At 39.1% G+C, this 24,413-nt stretch overlaps 1 protein-coding gene across 1 annotated transcript; it reads left to right on the forward strand.

Annotated features, from left to right (window-relative positions):
• Positions 1 to 495: 495 nt before the first annotated feature.
• Positions 496 to 11,759, forward strand: LOC121304573 (adhesion G protein-coupled receptor E1-like). The gene is made up of 5 exons (XM_041235767.1): positions 496 to 2,085; positions 2,458 to 2,607; positions 9,237 to 9,383; positions 10,964 to 11,004; positions 11,633 to 11,759. The coding sequence occupies exons 1-5, from the start codon at positions 1,908 to 1,910 to the stop codon at positions 11,756 to 11,758; spliced, it is 642 nt and encodes a 213-aa protein (XP_041091701.1). The 5' UTR covers positions 496 to 1,907; the 3' UTR covers position 11,759.
• The last annotated feature ends 12,654 nt before the right edge of the window (positions 11,760 to 24,413 follow it).

Below are 24,413 nucleotides of genomic sequence, written 5' to 3' on the forward strand. Positions count from 1 at the left end.
TGTATGTTGTGTGTTAATGTTGGTGTATCATCATTGGTACATGGGATATAAACGGGTCTGTGTAACACGAGTGTTTAAAACGTATATTTGTATTTAGGCACGAGGATTGCACAGCACTTCACGTGCAAGTAAAAAGTAATAATATGTGAGCACGGGGAATTGCACTTTATTAATTCACGTGCAGTTGTACCGCAACTCCAATTGAATGATTGATTAGCAATCGAGTATCGGTACAGCTGCATATTTTCAGTCACTCCGGGTTGTGTGTTCGGTGAGTGGAGAACGGGATTGGAGACAGAGGTCATAATAATAATAATAATAATAATAATAATAGAACTGTCTTGACTCACCGTGTTTGTTTCTCTGTTAGTCCACTGTTTGTTTATGTTAGTCTGTTTTGTTTCATCTCTTTGTTTTGGCTGCCAGTGCCATGTCCTGTGTTTTGTTTGTCTTGCAACCTTTTATTTTCTGTTTATTGATTAAACTGCACAACAGCGCAATTCACATTTCACCTGCAGTACTGAGTGTTTCTTCTGGGTCTGACGTCACCATACACGCCATCCTGTTACAGAATATTACTGAAAACCAGTATCTTAGACAGAGCAACTAGACTGAGCATTATTATCACACAGGCGGTCCAGCCAGCACCTATTATTGGACTGTAAGCGAGTTAGTGATACTATGCCGAAGTGGGGGTCTGTAATTATTTGTAGTACTGGTAGAATATGAGAATTGGTTATAACTGTAAATAACTTTTACAGTTGGAAATATATAAAGACAATAACCAAAAATCGATCATGAGACTTTCCCTGATGACATGTAATTTTATTCAGCCTTTCCCCAGCGAGATAGCCAGTGACATGACTTTCACAGAAATCATCTGTGTGGTGCATGTACAGCTATGGCCAAACGTTTAGCACCCCCTATAGAAGGAACGTGTTTAACCTGCTGAATAATGTGACGTTACCATATTGAATTACACTCCGCTTTGTAGTTTTTCATCTAAGTAACGAAAAATTGACATTTGCAATATCATTTTATAGTTTCCTTGATTACATGATGTTAAATAAAATATCTAAATGCTTGCTTTTTTTTTTTTTTTTTTTTTTTTTTAATTATGTCTCATTCCTAAAAATTATAGGAGATGCAACAATTGTGTCCCTAGCTGTAAGGGTCGGTGTGTGTTTTTGTATTTCAGAACGGATATTTTAATTCTTTTGTATTTGCAGATAGAGATGCGTGTGCTGGTCCCATTCCTGTGTGTCCTAATTATTCTGTCTGCTTCAATACCCTGGGAGTGTCTACTGTCTGTGCTGGCCAGGGTTCAAATCAACAGGGAAACCCAATTTTACAGAAATAGGGACATTCTGTAATGATAAGAGTACTGGAATATGGAATCAAAATTACCAACAAGTTATTATTATTATTATTATTATTATTATTATTATTATTATTATTATTATTATTTAGGGGTTGATTTGTGCCAGATTCGGAACCTGTTTGTCCGGCCCGAAACCCCCTCCTCAAGCTGATGAGAACATGAAGCATATATGGAAGCTAAATCAAGATCTGTATATGGGGTCCAGAAACAAAAATGCTCTCCCTGTTCCTTAATGATAAGACCTTACAAATGTAAAACATTTTACAAGGGTTATACTTTGCCATGGTATTTTTCAAAAGCAGACTGAAAAATCAAATCAATCAAAAGACATGTGTGTTTTGAATGTGTGTGTATGTGTGAATCTGCACCATCTCTACCCCTTGTGAACTAAAAGAGGATGTGTGCCTCCACATCTGTGTTAACTTTTACACGACTAATGTTTCTAGCAATGTCACGCTTTGACAAGATCTCAAATATGAAAATGCTAAAGTGATGAGAATTCACTTCACGGGGCTCTGAAAAAAGAATGTTTTTTTCCTCTAATTTTTCTGTAGAAATAAATGAGTGTAAAGAGAACCGCACCCTCTGTGGTCAGAATGCTTGGTGTCTAAACACAATTGGAAACTACAGCTGCTCCTGCAAGACAGGCTTCAGGTCCAGTTCTGGGCAGGAGATCTTCATGGACGGACAAAGCAGCTGTGCAGGTAATGGGCTAGATCATTATACTTACAGCTCTGGCCAAACATTTTGTATCACCTAGAATTTTAAGATTGAGACATAAAAAAAAACAAAAGTTTTTGAAAAAGCAGACTGAAAAATCAAATCAAACAAAGGCATGTGTGTTTTGAATGTGTGTGAGTGTGAATCTGCACCTTCTCTACCCCTAGTGAACTAAAAAAGAGGATGCGTTTCTCCACATCTTTATATGTGTTCATTTCACACGACTACTGTTTCTAGCAATGTCATGCTTTGACGAGATCTCTTATCATTGGTAAATATGAAAATGCTAAAGTGATGAGAACTCACTTCACGGGGCTCTGAAAAAAGAATGTTTTCTTCCTCTAATTTTTCTGTAGAAATAGATGAGTGTAAAGAGAACCGCACCCTCTGTGGTCAGAATGCTTGGTGTCTAAACACAATTGGAAACTACAGCTGCTCCTGCAAAACAGGCTTCAGGTCCAGTTCTGGGCAGGAGATCTTCATGGACGGACAAAGCAGCTGTGCAGGTAATGGGCTAGATCATTATACTTACAGCTCTGGCCAAACGTTTAGCATCACCTAGAATTTTAGGATTGAGACATAAAAAAACTACATAACCCTGCAAGAGATACCCAGGGTCCTGGGGGCACAGAGAGCAGACTAATTCTCTAGCCAGAAAGAGTACAATTGTTAAATCATCCCTGTTCTACGATTTAACAGTAGAAAGAACAAGACATGAGGAGATCATATGTGGAATTGTAAAATCTCAGAATCAGCAGTTATAAAAAGACTGTCTAGCATGCAAAAAGAATGAGATGAAGCCAGAACTGCATGAAAATTTTTCAGTTGTCTTTTTCCAATTTGAAAAGCCTTTCGTGCAAAAAGGCTAGGTGATGCAACCCCAGGGACCGAAGGCCACCCTGGTGGTTGACATACACCACCACGGATGTATTGTCTGTGTGAGTCAGCACATGTCTGTTCCGCACAATGGGTAGGAAGTGCTGGAGGGCAAGGAACACTGCCTGCAGCTCCAGCATGTTGATATGCAGGGACGTCCAACGGCCCGACCAGGGTCCGCTGACTCCTCAGCCTTCGCAGTTGGAGGCATCCGGTTGGAAACTACTCCCCTTTGGACTACTTGGCACAGGGGAGAGGTAAGAACATAAGAACATAAGAAAGTTTACAAACGAGAGGAGGCCATTCGGCCCATCTTGCTCGTTTGGTTGTTAGTAGCTTATTGATCCCAAAATCTCATCAAGCAGCTTCTTGAAGGATCCCAGGGTGTCAGCTTCAACAACATTACTGGGGAGTTGATTCCAGACCCTCACAATTCTCTGTGTAAAAAAGTGTCTCCTATTTTCTGTTCTGAATGCCCCTTTTTCTAAACTCCATTTGTGACCCCTGGTCCTTGTTTCTTTTTTCAGGCTGAAAAAGTCCCTTGCGTCGACACTGTCAATACCTTTTAGAATTTTGAATGCTTGAATTAGGTCGCCACGTAGTCTTCTTTGTTCAAGACTGAACAGATTCAATTCTTTTAGCCTGTCTGCATATGACATGCCTTTTAAGCCCGGAATAATTCTGGTCGCTCTTCTTTGCACTCTTTCTAGAGCAGCAATATCTTTTTTATAGCGAGGTGACCAGAACTGCACACAATATTCAAGATGAGGTCTTACAAGTGCATTGTACAGTTTTAACATTACTTCCCTTGATTTAAATTCAACACTTTTCACAATGTATCCGAGTATCTTGTTAGCCTTTTTTATAGCTTCCCCACATTGCCTAGATGAAGACATTTCTGAGTCAACAAAAACTCCTAGGTCTTTTTCATAGATTCCTTCTCCAATTTCAATATCTCCCATATGATATTTATAATGTACATTTTTATTTCCTGCGTGCAGTACCTTACACTTTTCTCTATTAAATGTCATTTGCCATGTGTCTGCCCAGTTCTGAATCTTGTCTAGATCATTTTGAATGACCTTTGCTGCTGCAACAGTGTTTGCCACTCCTCCTACTTTTGTGTCGTCTGCAAATTTAACAAGTTTGCTTACTATACCAGAATCTAAATCATTAATGTAGATTAGGAATAGCAGAGGACCTAATACTGATCCCTGTGGTACACCGCTGGTTACCACACTCCATTCTGAGGTTTTTCCTCTAATCAGTACTTTCTGTTTTCTACATGTTAACCACTCCCTAATCCATGTACATGTGTTTCCTTGAATCCCTACTGCGTTCAGTTTGAGAATTAATCTTTTGTGCGGGACTTTGTCAAAAGCTTTCTGGAAATCTAAATAAACCATGTCATATGCTTTGCAATTATCCATTATCGATGTTGCATCCTCAAAAAAATCAAGCAAGTTAGTTAGACACGATCTCCCTTTCCTAAAACCATGTTGACTGTCTCCCAGTACCCTGTTACCATATAGGTAATTTTCCATTTTGGCTCTTATTATAGTTTCCATAAGTTTGCATATAATAGAAGTCAGGCTTACTGGTCTGTAGTTACCTGGTTCAGTTTTGTTTCCCTTTTTGTGGATCGGTATTACGTTTGCAATTTTCCAGTCTGTCGGTACCACCCCTGTGTCAAGAGACTGCTGCATGATCTTGGTTAGCGGTTTGTAAATTACTTCTTTCATTTCTTTGAGTACTACTGGGAGGATCTCATCCGGCCCAGGGGATTTGTTTATTTTAAGAGCTCCTAGTCCCTTTAACACTTCTGCCTCAGTTATGCTAAAGTTATTTAAAACTGGATAGGAACTGGATGACATGTGGGGCATGTTGTCAGTATCTTCCTTTGTAAAAACTTGTGAAAAGTAATCATTTAACATATTTGCTATTTTTTTTTCTTCCTCTACGATTTTGCCATTTGTATCTCTTAAACATTTAATCTCCTCTTTGAATGTTCTCTTGCTGTTGTAATATTGGAAAAACATTTTGGAATTGGTTTTAGCTCCCTTAGCAATGTTCATTTCTATTTCTCTCTTGGCCTTTCTAACTTCCTTTTTGACTTGCATTTGCAGTTCTGTGTACTCTTTCTGTGTACTTTCTTTTTGGTCCTTTTTTAATGCTCTGTAAAGTGCCTTTTTTCGCTGAATATTTTTTTTAATTGATCTATTAAACCATTTTGGCAATTTAGTTTTACATTTAGATTTGTCTACTTTAGGGATATAATTGTTTTGCGCCTCTAGTACTACATTTTTGAAGAACAACCATCCTTCTTCTGTGGGTGTTTTCTCTATTTTACTCCAATCTACTTCTGTTAGTCTCTGTTTCATGCCTTCATAGTTTGCTTTTCTAAAATTGTAAACCTTAGCTTTAGTCTTTACTTTTGAGGATTTAAAAAACACTTCAAATGAGACCATGTTGTGGTCTGAGTTTGCCAGTGGTTCTCTGACCTCTGTTTTAGTTATTCTATCTTCGTTATTTGAAAAGACTAAATCAAGGCATGCCTCCCCTCTAGTGGGTGCCTTCACAAATTGTGTTAGGAAGCAGTCATTTGTCATTTCCACCATTTCTATTTCATCCTTCGCGCTACCCACCGGGTTTTCCCATTTTATTTGGGGGAAGTTGAAATCCCCCATTAGTATGGCTTCTCCTTTGCTACACACATTTCTAATGTCATTGTATAACAGATTATTGTGCTCACCGTCTGAATCTGGCGGTCTATAGCATGCTCCTATTATTATGCCTTTTGAATTTTTGTCTGTTATTCTGACCCATATTGATTCGGTTTTATTTTCTTTGTCCAGGTTTAACACCTGGGCTTCAAGACTGTTTCTTATGTATAGCGCTACCCCTCCTCCTCTTCTGTCCTGCCTGTCTTTCCTATACAGTGTATACCCACAAATATTATATTCGTCCCCATCACTCTCAGACAACCACGTTTCTGTAACACCTATCACATCATAGTTACCTGTTAGTGCAGTAGCTTCAAGTTCTAGAATTTTGTTTCTGATACTTCTAGCATTTAGATAAATACATTTAATGGTTGTCTTACCTGAGTTGTTGTTCTTGTTTTGATGCGGTCTCCCTTCTGTTTTTTTGTTGATTTCTCCCCCCTTCCTTTCTAGTTTAAATGCTTCCGAACCTGCTCGAGGATCTTTTCTCCAAGTAGACTAGTTCCCTTGTTATTTAAATGCAGTCCATCCCGTCTATACAGATAGTCCTCGTTGTAGAATGTGGTCCAATGATCAAGATAGGTGAAGCCTTCCCGTGTGCACCACGTCTTCAACCATTGGTTTTGATTTATTATTTCCAGCTGTCCATATGGTCCTTTGCAAGGTGCGGGTAGTATACCAGAAAATACCACAGTTTTGGTTTTCTCTTTTAATTTCCTTCCTAGCTCTCTGAATTTGTTTTGCAGGGATTTTGGTCTGTCTCTTCCAATGTTGTTTGTACCGATGTGGACGACTACTACCGGGTCGTCTCCTGTTCGTTCTAGGAGCCTGTCCACGTTCTCAGTGATGTGCTTGACCGAGGCTCCCGGAAGGCAGCACACTGTTGTAGTAAGGGGGTCCAAACTGCGAACTGAACTTGCTGTGTTTCTCAATATGGAGTCCCCAACAATCATGACCTCCCTTCTTTTTGCTGTCTGGTCACCACTGTCAATGGGGTCCTGGATGTTGTTCCTTTCATTCTCTTGTTGTTGGTTCTGCTCATCACAATTCTGAAGTGACTCAAATCTGTTGGTTGTTTTGATTTCTGGTGGTTGTGTTTGACGAAGTTTCTTTTTTTCCCTGCTTCTGCCTACCTGAACCCAGCTGTTCTGACCTTCTATCTCCCTGGTGGCTTTCAGTCTGTTAGGGGTGATGCAGACTTCCATGAATTGTGGGTGTGCCAGTTCCTCAAGATCCTGTTGCTGTCTCACTTCTTCCAGCTCCATTTCTAGCATGCTTACTAGTTTATGCAAATCCTGGATCGCGCGGCACTTTACGCACACTTGGTTTAGCTCCGCTGGGTTTTCTCGGATTTCCCACATCAAGCAGGTGTCACAGATTACTGGCTTGAAGACCATGTTGAGGGTTTTTTTTTTTTTTTTTTTTTTTTTTTTTGAAGTTTAGTTTCTTCTGCAGCCGTCAACCTGCTTTCAAACTGCTTCGAAACTGCTCTGTACTTTTCCACGCTGTACTTCTCCCACTCGCTGTCGCTTCCACTCGCTGTCGCTGGGAAGACTGCCTCGTTTAACTGCGTTGTTCTGCTGTGCTGTCGGCTCCTCCCCTCGCCCGTGTCTCAAAACGGCGCTGAATTTGAATCAGCTGCTCCGAGTTTCAGCTTGTTTGTTATCAGAAAAACACACGCGGCTGTGTTTCCCCAATGTCCTCTGTTTTCCGATTAAAGCAATTCAAGATGCAATTTCTCCTTTCTGCTTCGAAACTGCTCTGTACTTTTCCACGCTGTACTTCTCCCACTCGCTGTCGCTTCCACTCGCTGTCGCTGGGAAGACTGCCTCGTTTAACTGCGTTGTTCTGCTGTGCTGTCGGCTCCTCCCCTCGCCCGTGTCTCAAAACGGCGCTGAATTTGAATCAGCTGCTCCGAGTTTCAGCTTGTTTGTTATCAGAAAAACACACGCGACTGTGTTTTCCCCAATGTCCTCTGTTTTCCGATTAAAGCAATTCAAGATGCAATTTCTCCTTTCTGCTTCGAAACTGCTCTGTACTTTTCCACGCTGTACTTCTCCCACTCGCTGTCGCTTCCACTCGCTGTCGCTGGGAAGACTAAGGAGTTATACAATGACATTAGAAATGCGTGTAGCAAAGGAGAAGCCATGCTAATGGGGGATTTCAACTTCCCCCATATAAAATAGGAAAACCCGATGGGTAGCACGAAGGATGAAATTGAAATGGTGGAAATGACAAATGACTGCTTCCTAACACAATTTGTCACGGCACCGACTAGAGAGGAGGCATGCCTTGATTTAGTCTTTTCAAATAACGAAGACAGAATAACTAAAACAGAGGTCAAAGAACCACTGGCAAACTCAGACCACAACATGGTCTCATTTGAAGTGTTTTTTAAAACCCCAAAAGTAATGACTAAAGCTAAGGTTTACAATTTTAGAAAAGCAAACTATGAAGGTATGAAACAGAGACTAACAGAAGTAGATTGGAGTAAAATAGAGAAAACATCCACAGAAGAAGGATGGTTGTTCTTAAAAATGTAGTACTAGAGGCGTAAAACAATTATATCCCTAAAGTAGACAAATCTAAATGTAAAACTAAATTGCCAAAATGGTTTAATAGATCAATTAAAAAAAAAATATTCAGCGAAAAAAGGCACTTTACAGAGCATTAAAAAAGGACCAAAAAGAAAGTACACGGAACTGCAAATGCAAGTCAAAAAGGAAGTTAGAAAGGCCAAGAGAGAAATAGAAATGAACGTTACTAAGGGAGCTAAAACCAATTCCAAAATGTTTTTCCAATATTACAACAGCAAGCGAACATTCAAAGAGGAGATTAAATGTTTAAGAGATACAAATGGCAAAATCGTAGATGAAGAAAAAAAAATAGCAAATATATTAAATGATTACTTTTCACAAGTTTTTACAAAGGAAGATACTGACAACATGCCCCACATGTCATCCAGTTCTTATTTGGAATGCTTGAATTAGGTGGCCACGTAGTCTTAAACAAAGAAGACTACGTGGCGACCTAATTCAAGCATTCAAAATTCTAAAAGGTATTGACAGTGTTGACCCAAGGGACATTAGACAAAGGGGCATTCAGAACAGAAAATAGGAGGCACTTTTTTACACAGAGAACTGTGAGGGTCTGGAATCAACTCCCCAGTAATGTTGTTGAAGCAGACACCCTGGGATCCTTCAAGAAGCTTCTTGATAAGATTCTGGGATCAATAAACTACTAACAACCAAAACGAGCAAGATGGGCCGAATGGCCTCCTCTCGTTTGTAAACTTTCTTATGTTCTTAATTACCACAGAAACAAACCTCACTGTGAAGATGAAGCTAATAGTAATACTGCACGAAATGTTAATATTTTACACAATTTTTTAACCACTGTTGTGCAGTATATGGATACTAGGTAATACAGAGGTACACTAGGCTTTCACCTCTAGAAAACTGACTGCACAATGAGAGTAATGGGAATGGAAATGCAAAGCAGATACGAACTGAAATTTCAAATGTGTTTTCATGCAGACTTTGATGAGTGCGCCCAAAACCCCTGGCTCTGTGGTCCGAATGCACAATGTACCAACACTGTCGGCAGCTACACCTGCTCCTGTAATCCTGGATTATTTCCTAACACTGGATTGGAATGGACACTCAATCAAACACGGTGTGAAGGTATATAAATAGAAGATGTCTTACACTGGGGTTTACTAGAGCAGAATACGCTTCCCACTAGGGCTGTGCTCAAAGGCTCGAAGGTTCGTTCACTAGCCAGGAATCCTAAGGTAGTTCTAAACCTTGAAGGTTTGTCAGGAGACATTCACGCACTGTCAGATGTTTTTTTTTTTTTTTTTTTTCTCTGTTAACAGAAACCGTTTGAGAATTTATGAATACTATAAATCACACATTGCATGTCACTCACATGTAATTTTGATCTTTTGATTTGTATAATGCCTATCACAAACAAAAGTTGTTGTATTAAAATGCCAAATTGTTATACGTACATCTCTGCATGGTGCTGCTGCCGTTTCTTAGCAGTTGTATTGCTTCAATAAAATATGTAATGAATACCTAGTGTACAAGTCGTTGTAAGAGAAGTGTTATGGTAGAATATGTTTGAAACATACTAAATATATGCTAACACTAATCATTTTAATTTCGATAACTGAGCACTGTACCTTTAAAAAAAGGTGAAAGGTCACAGAACAGAGCATGGGTTTCAGAAAGACAGAAAAAAACCAGAGAAATCGTGTTAATCTATAATCTGAAGTATTTTGTTGAGCTAGGTTTTGTTTGGGAGAAAAAAAAAGTTGCAAGCAATAAAGTGTACATATTTATTAATCATTATTTTATAAAGGTTGCAACCCTACTTTTTGGGATTAAAAAAAATTAGCAAGAGCTGTATCTGAAGATCCCAACTGGGGGTTACAGTAACATCCGGTCTGTGTTTGGAATGGGAAACTGTTCCACAGCTGAGATTTTTCTAATTGCAATTTAGAACTTGTATGAATTGGTAAGCATTAAACGCTGTTCTTTTTCTTTTGTAAAGAAGTTAGCAAAAACAAGACGCATTACAAAATCTATTACTGTGAAATAGTAGCGTCCCAGCCCAAGCTGTTACCGGCAGGAAAGAGACTCAGAGACAGGAAGCTGCAGTTTAAGAACTAGAGTGTACGTTTAATAAACAAACAAACACAAAAACAGGAACAAATAAACAGGCACAAGGGCCAAAATAAAAGGTTAATACAATGACTTTTAGGCTGGGCTTAACCGCGCGCACGCACGCACGCACGCACGCACGCACGCACGCACACACACACACACACACACACACACGCATCACTACCCTAACTCCCTCCACCAGACAAAGGTTTTCTCCTTCCTTTTATACCTGTGGCCACTCCCCACTAGGGAACGGCCACACCTGTGATTGCTGGCAGGGATAGATGTAACCCCATCCCTGCCAGCCTCACATTTTATTTAAATCATAAAACATGATAGAACGTATTTTTAAACTGCACATGAATGTTTTATTTCATTTGTAAAATACGATTTTCAATCAAATATAAACTAGTAGCTACGGTGACGGTCACTAGTAAATTATGCAAATCAGTACTATCGGAGGTTGGAACCTTCATTTGGTAAGGTGTTCCAAACAGTCGAAGATCAAAATGTAGCCTTGCTTTCCACTAAATATATTTTGTGTTAGTTCCTGTTACACGGTAACTTATTCTCTTGCTGTTTTGTATTTTCAGATTTAACAAAAATCCAAGATGGGAAAACCTGCAACATTAATGTAGGTGATCAGTTTGTTAAAAACATCTACACTGCTCCAGAGAGTTGTATATTAAGTAGGGGTGCTGTATTCAGAGAGGTGTATATTAAGTAGCGGTGCTGTATTCAGAGAGGTGTATATTAAGTAGGGCTGCTGTATTCAGAGAGGTGTATATTAAGTAGCATTCAGTGCTGTATTCAGAGAGGTGTATATTAAGTAGGGCTGCTGTATTCAGAGAGGTGTATATTAAGTAGGGCTGCTGTATTCAGAGAGGTGTATATTAAGTAGGGCTGCTGTATTCAGAGAGGTGTATATTAAGTAGGGCTGCTGTATTCAGAGAGGTGTATATTAAGTAGCGGTGCTGTATTCAGAGAGGTGTATATTAAGTAGGGATTAAGAGATTTAAAAGCTGCTTGGAGGCTCATTTCTTTCACCCAAGGTGCTGACATTGTTACTGGTGCTGTAAACTGTAGCACAACATGTCGCAAACGTACCATGTCATGTACCATTTCCTTAGCCTTACCTTCAGAGCTAATCATTGTAAATTAATCATCTACTGGTCTTGTATACTGGGAGATGGAATGTTTCCATTCCATTGCTATTTAGATAAATGGTAATATGTGCTTTTCTTTGTTTTGTTTTTTTACAGACAGGAACATCGAGTAACCTAACCAGTTCCTCTGCCTGGTTTTGTTTCATCACTAACTTCAATTCAGCCAACATTATATCAGGATATCAGCTGCAGGTCAGTACTTTGATACTTTGGTTCCTGTAGTTTTGGTTTTGTTCCTTTGGATTTCATGTGCATTGCTTCACTGGACTTGTTAGGCCTAAATTTCATTTATCATCCATTGCCATCAAACTGTCTTTGTAATTGTTTTCCCCATATACTTATTCATTCACCTTTTGTCTCTCTTGCCTGTCAGTGTGTTGGTTTTGTGTTGGTGTGGTGTTTGTGTGTGTGTGGGTTTATTGGAGGCCCACCGGACACCATTTATTTCGCTTTAGAGTTAGTTTGTTTGGATGTTTGTTTAATTCACTTTACTTTCTTACTCACCTGTACCTTCCACTAACTGTTCTCTGCAATAAGTTTTTATTATATTTCATTTATTACATTATAGTTTACAACAATAAATCGTCTGTTCATGAAATTGACACCTCCGACGTCTTTTGCTGTCTATCACTCTTGCTGACTTAGTTATAGATATTAGGCCAGTAGTATCTCCTTAGGGAGGACAGTACAACTGCTTCTCAGTTGTGCAGAGTGATCGTTACAGGCTCAATGCTCTTGCCTCACTCCCATGTTGTATGCATCACTCTGACAAGCCAATGGCTTTCCTGTTGAGATCAATCATCTACTAGGAACCAGATATGCCGAATAATCTCCTCTCTTTCGTACATTTTATGTTATGTCCTCCATGGCTAGTTATTATTTTTCTGTGTAACACAAACAAACACTTTGTTTCCATACCTCCGTTGATCACTGCCAGTGCACAGAAAGCAGGGGGTACAGTATTCCTCTGCTTATAAGAACACCTCCTAAGAGAACACTTCACCTAAGAGAACACCCTTGTGGTGAAACAGATTTTTCCCATTGTAAATTCTCCAGCTAAAGGAACAGGAATTTTGCTTAAAATAACACCTTTTTGGCACCGTGACAGGGTAGCCGGGTGGTGACGTCAGGCAAAAGGAACCAAAAACAGACAAAACAAACAAACACTGCAGGTGGTGCAATGGTGCTTGCGCGCCTTTATTTTTAAATAACGAAAATAAAATAAATATTTAAAGAAAAAGACACTGCTCACAGAGCAAAGTTTTAAATAGAAAACACAAACAGAAAGACAAATTGCTGTCACTGTTCCTATTTTTGTTTTGTTTCTCCCTCCTCTCGCACTCCAGTACTCTCCTCAGTACACCCACTATGAGCTGAGAATGCTGCAGGTTTATATGCAGGTGACCGTCTCCCAATTTAGAAACAAATTAATCAATTAATTCGGGAGATGGCCACCTTCTGCACAAGGTTTTTAATTATTACAACTGGCAGAGGACGAGCTGCCAATCTCACCTCTGCCAGAAACAAATAAAAACAAAACAAAACACAGCTATACCGTCATATTAAATGCCGTAATATTTAAATAAATAAATAAATCATAAAAATAAAACAAAACAAATACAAAATAATAAACTGCACAGGGGCGGAGGGGTAGACCCTGTTCTAAAAATAAATAAACAAATGCATGTATACTCCTCGTCGTCCTGTTACAGGGTCTCACCGATAGCGTTTTATTCACAACTGATACAGTACTGTTCTGTAACCTGACAACTCATAATCATCAAACTTAAATTCAAATTATTTATTCAATATTTTCAAAACTGACTTGTCTTCGTGAGAATGTCTTGAGGCAATGTGATTGGATTATTCAATCTTTCCAGAACCAGCGTCATATCATTGCCTCATTTTGTATTCTGATTTCCACGAGTGCACCTTATCACTACAAAATGGCATGTAAACAAACAGCGAAATGCACCGCTGTTTCTCTTGCTACAAAAAGTTGGAAATTGTTCGAACTCCTGAAAAAAAACCTGAATCAGACACAAGTCACCAAGCAATTTCATGTTTTCTGTTCTGGTGAGTTGCATCAACATTTTGTGCATATCTTGAATATTGTTCCTGTACAGGTATTCATAATTAATCTAGCGATGCTGCTGCATTTTTTTAATGTGTGTAGAGGTGCTTTGTTAATTAAGTTAGCTTATTAACATTAGTTTGTCTGTTACTTTATTATTATAGTTTATTAATACTATTTACAAGTGTAATATTGTTTATTACAATTGCCTATTTCTTTTCTCTTACTTATCTGTTCATTTCATAAGTTGATGCATGTGCGTCATGACAAGTAATAAATATGTATTTAGTTATTGATTCTGGTGGTCAACTCCGTCTTAAAGAACACTTCGGCTAAGAGAACAATTTGCTTGCTTCCCGAAAGGTGTTCTCTAAGGCGGAGACTACTGTACTTGGCTTCAAATATTCTTCATAGGATTCTCTCCACCGAGAGATGCCACTCACATCATTTTAAAGTCAGTTGTATATTATTACCTTCATACCGGGCAAGCCCTATAACATCTCTGTGTGTATTCCATTTATAAAGTTTGTCAAGTGTGGTTGTATTCATCTAGTACAAGAGAGACAAAAACTCAAAAGAAATTGCAGAAAATAGTTTTTCTAGTCCAGTTTTGCATGTACTGCTTGACAGGCACAATCTTCCAGTCTGGTGCTGTATTTATGTTTTTGTATGGTACTGTATGAAAGATTCCTTTGAATGCTGTTTCTACGATATCTCAAACAGATTTTAATGAATTGTGCATGTATTTACATAATGGGGAAACAAAGCACAACGAAAAAAAGAAGCACCCTTTTGAAATCCGCCATTGAAAAAAGTGACTAATCACGCTGATATACACTGTTACATTTCAGTGCTAACTCACAGCCTTTTCAATGTCAAACATTTGATAGTAGTTTTAAGAAACACATTTAATCAAAAAGGAAATTGATGAGAAAAAATGTAAACACATACACCGTGAAAATTAACTTGAGCTCACGACTGAGATGTTGCTCCACAGACAGTGTGTTGTGTGAAGAAACTTTGTGCCAGTATCAGGATCCTTTTTCTCAATCAAATGTAAGAATATCATAACTCTGACAAGTGTGACATTTAAGCTCTGCTCTGATTATCAAATACTGTACACAGCCCACAAGCACTTCCTTGTGGAATAACCTGAACATGGATGAGAAGTCTACTGCAGCTGAATCATACCTGGACACCGTAGAGAGGGCAGTGCTGCAGTTGACTGAGCCTTCAGACACACTGTTAAGGAAAAATGTGCGCTCAGCCAATCTAGGTAAGGAGGAGTCCTTTAACCATTATCAATAGAACTAGAACATGGAGCAATAGAACTGGAACAGGCACAGCAAGAGAAAGACCTTGGTGTTGTAATAGACTCATCTCTGTCAGCAACCACACAGTGCAGGGAAGCAATCAACAAGGCAAACAGCATGCTTGAGTATATAAACACGACTGTAACTTATCAATCCAAGGAGGTTATGATGAGGTTGTGTAATGCACTGGTGAGACCACACTTAGAATATTGTGTCCAATTCTGGTCATTGCAGGATCAAAGGGACATTATTGTCCTGGAGTCCAAAGAAGAGCAACCAGACTAATTCCAGGGCTTAAAGGACTGAGCTATGAAGAGCTGAATCTATTAGCCTAGAATAAAGAAGAGTTAGGGGGAGTGAAGTATTTAAAATCTTGGAAGGGAATTAAGTAGTTAACCTGAAACAATTAAGCACAGTACAGAAACCAGGAACAGAGGACACAGTTGGACATGGGCTACCTTGTCATGTAGTTGAGACAGAAACACTTGGATCCTTCAAGACTCAACTTTACAACGTTCTGAGATCAATCAGATACTAGTAAACCGAGTTTAGATGGGCCTAATCACCTTCTCTCATTCATACATTTTCTTACAATGCAGAGAAAAAGTTTGTGAACCCCTTAGGATTTTCACATATTTCAAACATAAAATGTTATGAGATCTTAATCTAAGTCCTAATAATAGATAGAGATAACCTGATTAAACAAATGACATAAAAACATGATACTTTTTCAACATTTATTTATCCACAAATGATTCAGCATTCAATATCCATGTGTGAAAAAGTAAGTGAACCTTTAGATTCAGTAACTGGTGGCACCCCCTTAAGCAGCAATGACTTCAACTAAGTTGGTCAGTCTCTCACATCAGTTTTGAGGAATTTTGGCCCATTCCTTCTATAAAACTGCTTCAACTTATTGACATTTGAGGGCTTCCTTGCATGGACAGCTCACTTCAGGTCCTGCCACAACATTTCGATGGTGTTTAGGTCTGGACTTTGACTAGGCCATTCTAAAACTTGGAATTTCTTCTGCAGCCGTTCTTTTGTAGATCTGCTTGTATGTTTAGGATCATTGTCTTGCTGCATGACTCACTTTTGGTTCAGCTTCAGCTTACAGACAGATGGCCTGACATTCTCCTCTAGAATCTCCTGATACAATGCAGAATTCATGGTTGTGTCAATGATGGCAAGCCGTCCAGGTCCTGAGGCAGCAAAGCAGCCCCAAACCATCACACTCCCACCACCATGCTTGACGGTTGGGATGAGATTCTTCTGTTCAAATGCAGTGTTTGGTTTTCACCAAGCATAACGTTTCTCATTGAGGCCAAAAAAAGTTCTACCTTTGACTCGTCTGTCCAGAGGACATTGTTCCAGAAGTCTTGTTGATCGTCTATGTACTCTTTGACGAACTTCAGACTGGCAGCAATGTTCTTTTTAGAGAACAGTGGTTTCTTCCTCGCTATCCTTCCATGAACACTATTCTTGTTCAGTCTTTTTCTAATAGTTGAGTCATGAACACTCATATAAGCCAAGGCGAGAGTGGCCTGTAGATCCTTGGATGTTACTCTATGGTTCTTTGTGACTTCCTTGATGATTTTTCAATTTGTTTTTGGAAAGATTTTGGTAGGACAACCGCTCCTGGGTAGAGTGACTGTGGTCTTGAACTTTCTCCATCTGTAGACTATCTGTCTGACAGTGGATTGGTAGAGCCCCAAATCCTTAGAAATGGTTTTGTAACCCTTTCTAGACTGATGAGCATCAATAACCTGTTTTTCTGAGGTCCTCTGAGATTTCTTTTGATCGTGGCATGACATGTTTCCTCACATCTGTATGGTGAAGACCAAACTCACAAAGTTTCTGATCTTTATATAGAGTGGGGCCTCTCAAACTCACCCCTGAAGATCTACCTGATTATTTAAACACCTGATTCTAATTATTCCCTTAATTGAGCTGATAAAACCAGGGGTTCACTTACTTTTTCACATACCCTGAATCTTAATTACTCATTGTTTGTCTAATTCATACATAATTTTGTTTCAAAGGACATGGAATTGGTTAATATAAACCCTATTGGATATTTAAGAAAAGATTGGTTTTGATTCAAGAAGGCTCTCATGGTAAAACTGTAGAATTTGCATAATTATCATTGGGGTTCATAAACTTTTTCTCAGCACTGTATGTTCTTGATATTGTGATCATATTGGTAAGATTTTATCAAAAATACATGCCTGTGGAACCTTTGTGCTCTTTGGTGTCATTCAAATAAACTTTCCAGAGATGCGGTATATACAGTGTGGAAAGTGCTGTGTCAGTACCTAACCATACAAATGCATTCACGTTTTTGGAAATATATGGTAAGTAAAAGATACATGATCTGATTATGGCAATGGCCTGGAAAGGATGCTCCAGCCACACCCACCAATCAGATATCAACTCCAATGTTGTTTTCATGTACAATGTGTTCAACTTACTTTATAGGCAATCCACTTAACAATTCCCTTATTTCAAAATGCCTTTTCCTTCAAGATATGGAGTTGCTGATTATACCAGTCAAACACAACACATCAAAGGAACAGTTACGAGCCAATAAAAACACCCTGGAGATTAAGTTGGGAAAACTTATGGAAGCGAATAAGCAAGGTAATGGCTAATAATATACCTCTAGCAATTCCATTTATTAATTTGCTAGCTCACTAAAGACAAGACTGTATGATTGCTGTACAATATGACTGTCTGTCCATTCATCACACTTGCTTACGCTGAATGGCCGCTTCATTAACCTCCTTTCCACCAAGGCCCTTGTGACGCTCTGTTCTACAATAATTTTGTGATTTGTTTTCTGAAGTTTTCATTGGTGCCTATGTTTGGTGGCTTTTTGGTCACGTGACCACAAAATACAGATATTATTATAAACAAAATGTTACTTTTTCATAAAGTCCCTAAAATACTAATGTTTGATATAATATTTTAGAAGCTTTTAAGCTGCCTATGTCTGTGTGTGCATCTTTTTATTTGTTTTGGGGTTTTACGTGTTCTCAACTGACACCAGGCCACTTTGACTTTTCCACTTCATATTATGCAGCCCATGGTGTATATCACTGTGGCAAAGTGGTTGCTAGTGTGCAGGTGCGGGTGATTAAAGAACAGAGAGACAATTGTAATCCAGGGGAAAAGGTTTATTTTATTTATTAAGTCCAGTGCCTGACAACAAAACAAACAGTAAATAAAAATGATGGTAAGTAATACAGTGGCATGTATTACTTACATTTATAATCCTCCAAGCTGGTCCCAAAATAATAGTCCTGTTCTTGTATCCCCACAGTAAACACAAAACACATACACAAGTCCTTTTAGTGTGGGAATTAGTGATTGTGGTAACAGGTGTGCAGCAGGTGCATTGCTGGTGCAGTAATCCAAAGAACAAACAGACAACAAAGTACAGGTGAAATGGGTTGTTTTATTTTTATAATCCAATGGTCTGATGACCATCCAGTAAATAATAAAGAGCTTGCAATACACAACAATGTGTATTGCACAGTGGTGAAAAAGGGATGCAGTCCCGTAAATATTAAGCACAGTACTTAACACACACAATTAGACACACACATGATCACAAAGTCCAAAGTGAGTGCTCTCAGTGCTTGTGGTGCAGTACAATATAATACTTGCTATAGTGGTGAACAGGTACTGATAACAGTGTTAATCATTACTGTAGTGCAATGTTGATCCGGTTTTGTGCTGGCCCTTGGCGACAGCTCTGGATTCGTATTTAGCCATCTAGTGATCACAAAAAACAGACAGTTACTAAACAAACAAAACAGACAAAACACTCACAAACTCTTTCTTTTATTTCTCTCTCGTTATTTAGGGAAATCCCCCGGTCCTTCCAGTTCCTTGTATCTTTAAACCAAGCGAAGGAAAAGATTTACGATTCTCTGGCCCCTTTATGCTATCACGCGTGATCCCTTGGTAAACGATTGCAGCTGCCTTTATTGCTTGCAGCTGCTACCTCATTTACCTTCCAGGTCAATACGTTCCTGCAATGGAGTCTCACCTTCTTCCAGGCTGACCAACTTCCCGACCCTGGAAATGAACTGTCAGGCCAGCCTGTCCAAAGACTTTTCCTTTCAGTACTTCATGCCCTCACAGGTCGGGAGGGAGTTTTCCAACCAGAACTCAATATATTTCCATCACAGGTGCAATACTGTTTTACAGTGGTACAAGTGAAGTGCTGTTCCGGGTTTGTGTTGACCTCTGGCGACAGCTCCAGAATGCGTTATAGCTGTCTAGTGAATACACTCAACAATAGACAGTACAAACAAACACTTCCTTATTTCACCAATGGTTCAGGTCCTTCCAGGTTAATAACAAAACCAAAAACGAAGGAACAGATAACATTGCTTTGACCCCTATTTACATCGTCACTCATGACCCCTTGGTAAACGATTTTATGATCTACAACTGCCACATCATTTGACCTCCGGGTCAATGAGTTAGTGTACCGAAACTCCGTCTCATTTCTACATGATCGACTTCCTTTTAACCCTTGGAACGAAGTGTCAGGTTAAAAGGTCCCATTACTTAGCACCTTCATAGGTCGAGAGGGAGATTTACCACCAAGAATCATTGTCTTTCTGTCACAATCACCCACTCTAATTTCACATGCCCAGTATGCCTCAGAGAATGAGATACCCTGGCATAAGTATACATTTTTTAATCTGCACAAAATAAGGACGTCCCTTCAATGGTTTGTTACCCATAATCCTTCCGCAATCTGAGGTAATTTCACTGTATGTTGTAAAAGTCACTTGTTTTTCTCAATATTTGGACCTGTAAATCTAACAGCTTTAGTTCCACTGTTGAAAAGACAGTAGTTTTGAATTACTCTGAGTGTTCAAAGATACCAGATATGTGCACCTTTATACATTTGTGCAGATGTTTACATGCCCTAGACCAGGGGTACCCAGACTTTAGGTGCATAAGGATCTACTTGTACTTTATACAGTAAAATCTGTAACCGACCAACCGCCACCCCTTCACATGTACCTAAATGCTGCACAATACAGTAGTGCCAGACTGTCTATATAGGACCTTGTCAGGATGTGTGTGGTGTGGTGTAGAATACAATGTTTAAACAGCAGTGGTATTTAGAAAACGGACCGTCTTTATTTAGGTTTACACCCGCTACCAACAATGGTATTGGGGGAAGACAGGCAGGGTTTGCATTCCCAAACAAAACATAAATAAAACAAAACAATAACACAGTCCCACCAGCAAGGGGTGAGGTGATCAGCAAGTGCAGGTGATGTGCAAGTGTAGGTACTCCGGGTTGTAATGCTGGCTCTGTTGCTTCAGCTCCTGGTCTGCTACTCGTCTGCAGCAATACAAAAACAAAACACAAGTGCAGCACTCCGTCATGTTAGTGTTTCAGCGTAAAGGGCCAGCATAATTTTTTTAATTCCTTAGTTGTGCTGAGTTCATTCAGCCGAGCAGTAACGTCAGTCAAAAAACCTAAATCTAACAGCCATACTTCATCTTCCAACTGCTTGTATTCAGATATCTAAATCTCTGCAGAAATGTTCCTCTACTAAGCCACCTTACATCCACCTGTGTGTTCAGTGTAACTTTCTTCCTGTTGATACCTGAAAATGTGACTCTGCAGACTTCTGACCTGAATTGAACACAAAGTCTTGAGCGCATATTCACGACATCTTTCATATTCAGCATTTTACCACATAGTCTGTTGATGGGTTATGCAGTGATAACTAAGGAAGTCAGGAAAGTCATAATTTTTGCAAAGAGTAATGAACCAATTGGTATGGCCAGTCATGGCCGGTGCTCCATCCATGGTTATGGACACAAGCTTCTAAATGGGTAACTGTGTGTTATTAAAGTCCTTGAAAGGATCTTATCAACCGGTAAGCGAAAGTTTGTGAAATCCTAGCAACAGGGCAATGGTAAGAGAAAGATATTTTAACGGTGGGTTGGTCAAATTGTATGTCAGTCAAGCTGTTTGTATCTTATGGCTGTGCAGTAATAGTGGTGCAAGAAGCGGAAGGGGGCAGACTAGAAATGGGAATAAACAGTAAATAATATGAGCAACATAGAACTGGCAGTGTTAGCAAAGTATACAGTGCTTCAGGACTGTGTTATTGCCAGGGCCTGATTTACTCTTCTTCAAATAACTTTTGCATGAGTTCAGCAGCAGCGCTTCCTGATTAGGCCAACACCACACAGTGCAGCGAGTTTGGGATCGACTGATCGACCACGATCAACGTCCGGGACACCCCTTCCTTACACCAGGCCATTTTCACTTTTTCACTGAGAATTATGCAGCCCTGACAACCCTAATTTAATGTGCCCAATATGCCATCAAATAATTAGATACCCTGGCATAAGTATACATTCATGTGCCCAATATGCCATCAAAGAATGAGATACCCTGGCATAAGTATAAATTTTTTTGAATCTGCACAAAATAAGAATTTTACAAGAAGGGTAATACAACATCTACCTTTAATGGGTTGTTACCCATAATCCTTCTGCAATCTAAGGTAATGCCACTGTATGTTGTAAAAGTTTTTCACAATATTTGCACCTGTAAATCTAACAGCTTTAGTTCCACTGTTGAGAAGACAGTAGTTTTGAATTACTCTGAGTGTCCCACTTTCAAAGATATTAAATATGTGCCCCTTAATATAATTTTGCAGGTGTTTACATGCCTAGACTAAAACATGTGGCCCACTGCCTGCTTTAAATCCGGCCCATAGTCATTTTAAAATGATGTATTAAAACCGGCCCGTCTGCATGCATATTTAAACTTGTTCTGTACCTACTGAATGCAGCCAGGGTCTGTCTCATATGGTAATACAAAACACGAGAGACAATGCCCTCCAGTGTTAAAAAAATCTGCATCAATTCTATATACGAAAATGTAGGCCTTGTTCGTATTGATGTTCTTTGCGTGGAACATTGGTAAAAGTCTTCTTGGCAAAAACAAAAAGCAAAGTAAAAAAATTCAGCTGATCTGAAAGACACAAGGATTTGCTTTGGACAATATATAATGGGTGAGTGAATTCACAAATATGTCCATAAATACATGTGTTAAATACCCTGATGGCATTTGAAAGGCACAGGATCACGAAAATAAGGAAGTTATAAACCCACCCATCATGAACCACCAATACCGTCATTTTGACTGCCTTTTATTTTGAATATAAACTACAAAAGCATCACATGGTTCCTAATGTTTATTTTAGTCTCTGATTGCTGACACATATCACTGGAGAAAAAACTACTTCCCCACACACATGACATGTTTTCATTGTGTCGACATGATATTTTTTTGTATCAACAAAACAAAATTCAGAAAATAATCAGATGCGTCACTTCAAAGCTAATTTTATGCTTTGCAGTAATGCAGCTTCTAATCAAAGGGACATTTTTGTTATTGATCATTATTGCAAAGTTACGCACAGATTGTTTTTAAATTCACTCTCGATGTAGTCACAGCCGTAGCCAGTACTAGTAGACCTACTAGACCAACTTTGTCAAATCAAAGGTATTTTATCCCTCTACCATAATGAAACTGGAACCACCTACCAAATATGATTTGTAAATATTTCTCGATGAACAATCCCAAGTCATGATTTTCATTACATGAGAGTAGATGTTAAAACTTCATGCTGATTTGAACTCGGCTCTCGCCAAGATAGGCACCAACGAAGACGTAGCTTTACAGTAAACTAATGTGATCCATCTGCATCTCCATCCATTTGCGTTGTTTTCCATCTGATGATGTAGATATCCTTCTGTCTGGTGTTGATGGCTGAAGTGTAATGCTGGCTCCAGGGATCAGCTCATTTTGCCTCCCCAGCGCATCAGCACACACAACGGCTACAATGCTGGCTCCGGGGATAAACCCAGCGTGGTCAACCGTCTGGATTGAGATAAATAGGGTACATCTCTGGGGTCTTCAAGTGGGCACCTTCAGTCTGTGTCTGTGTTTCGTTGACTAGCCCATGACACCTCAAGAGGGCTCAACAGTGATTCTTGTCTTCCAATGCTAGCCAAACATTGCAACCCCTGGTTATGGCATAAAATACGACAAGTAACCTGTCTGTCTGTATGTCATTTACATACACAGTAAACTATTGTCATGGTGATATTTTTTCTTAATATATTCTTTCCTCTATAGCTCTGATTCTATATTTACTAAGGGTGGGCACCAATATCGATATTTTGATATGATATCGTTATCGTTTGATATAGATAATAATTTCCTATCGCGATATCATGGGATTAAAAAAAAATCACGAACGGTCGCAGAGATTTTTATTGCTAATACTGCTAAAAATACAAATGTTTATAAAAATACAAATTATTCATAGTAAGATACAAAAAACCCTATTGTGGGAGTAATGGAATGTCCAAACAGTGGGTGCATTTACAAATAAATGTCTGTTTTTAGTAATAAAGAATCCACACTCAATACCAGTAAAACGGCCAGTTTACAGTCCCCAAACACACAGGTTTCCCAAAACAAATATTGTACAATAATCCATCAGTGCACGGGCAAGTGCTCCAGGAAAGCTGAGTTTTCTATTGTGCTGTGCAGGGGTAGTGATGCTTCCGTGGTTTGTGGTGGCTCCGTGGCTACAGCTCCCAAGCTTCTACACGTCTGCAACACAATAACAACAAACAAAAACTTAGTTAGTACTTTCAGTGTAGCTGTGTCCCCTTTGTACTGCCATACTCCTTCCTGTGATCAGCCCGGTGCCAAGCTCCATACAGTCATTATGTGCCCCATAGCTGATCACAATAGATTTGATTAGAAGTCTTGCAGTTACATTATTTTTCCATAGTCTTGCATTAACATTATTTTTCCAAAATGACCGAATTCCGGTTCCATCCTACCATCGAGTCGGGCCATCTCTGTGAAAAAGTACCACCAACCTTACCTAGAACCCTTCCTGGTCGGGAGGTAGCTCAGATTCCTTCTGTCCTCGTCACACCTATACATACCAATCATTGTAAGTCTCGTAGGTAAACACCACACACTAAGATATTTAACAATTTAATTCCATTGATTGGTGATTAGGTACCAAACGCTATTTGCATGCTGCATTAAGCACTATTGGCATTATTTTGAGATGTGAGCATGTGTCAGCAGTTCATTTGCATTTTGTCTGTGTGATTACTTACACTATTAATGTATTTTTAAAATGTGAACTTTCTGTATTATAAATTAGTTGTACCTTTAAAACATCAAAACACATCTCAAAATAATGCAAAATTCAGCATGACATCGTACTTAATACTTTAGAGGTGTCGTGAGTCAGCATTTTTATGCAGAGCAGCTGAAGATTCAATTACTTCTGGATTAGCTAGAAAATAAACAACCCCGAAGCCTGTTTGCAGCGACGTGTAGAAATATTTCCGTTTTGAGGTGGCTGGTGATGGAATAGTAAAACAATATAACAAGACCTTG

Source organism: Polyodon spathula, chromosome 38 (genome assembly GCF_017654505.1).
Source record: "Polyodon spathula isolate WHYD16114869_AA chromosome 38, ASM1765450v1, whole genome shotgun sequence".
Classification (NCBI taxonomy): Eukaryota; Metazoa; Chordata; class Actinopteri; order Acipenseriformes; family Polyodontidae; genus Polyodon; species Polyodon spathula.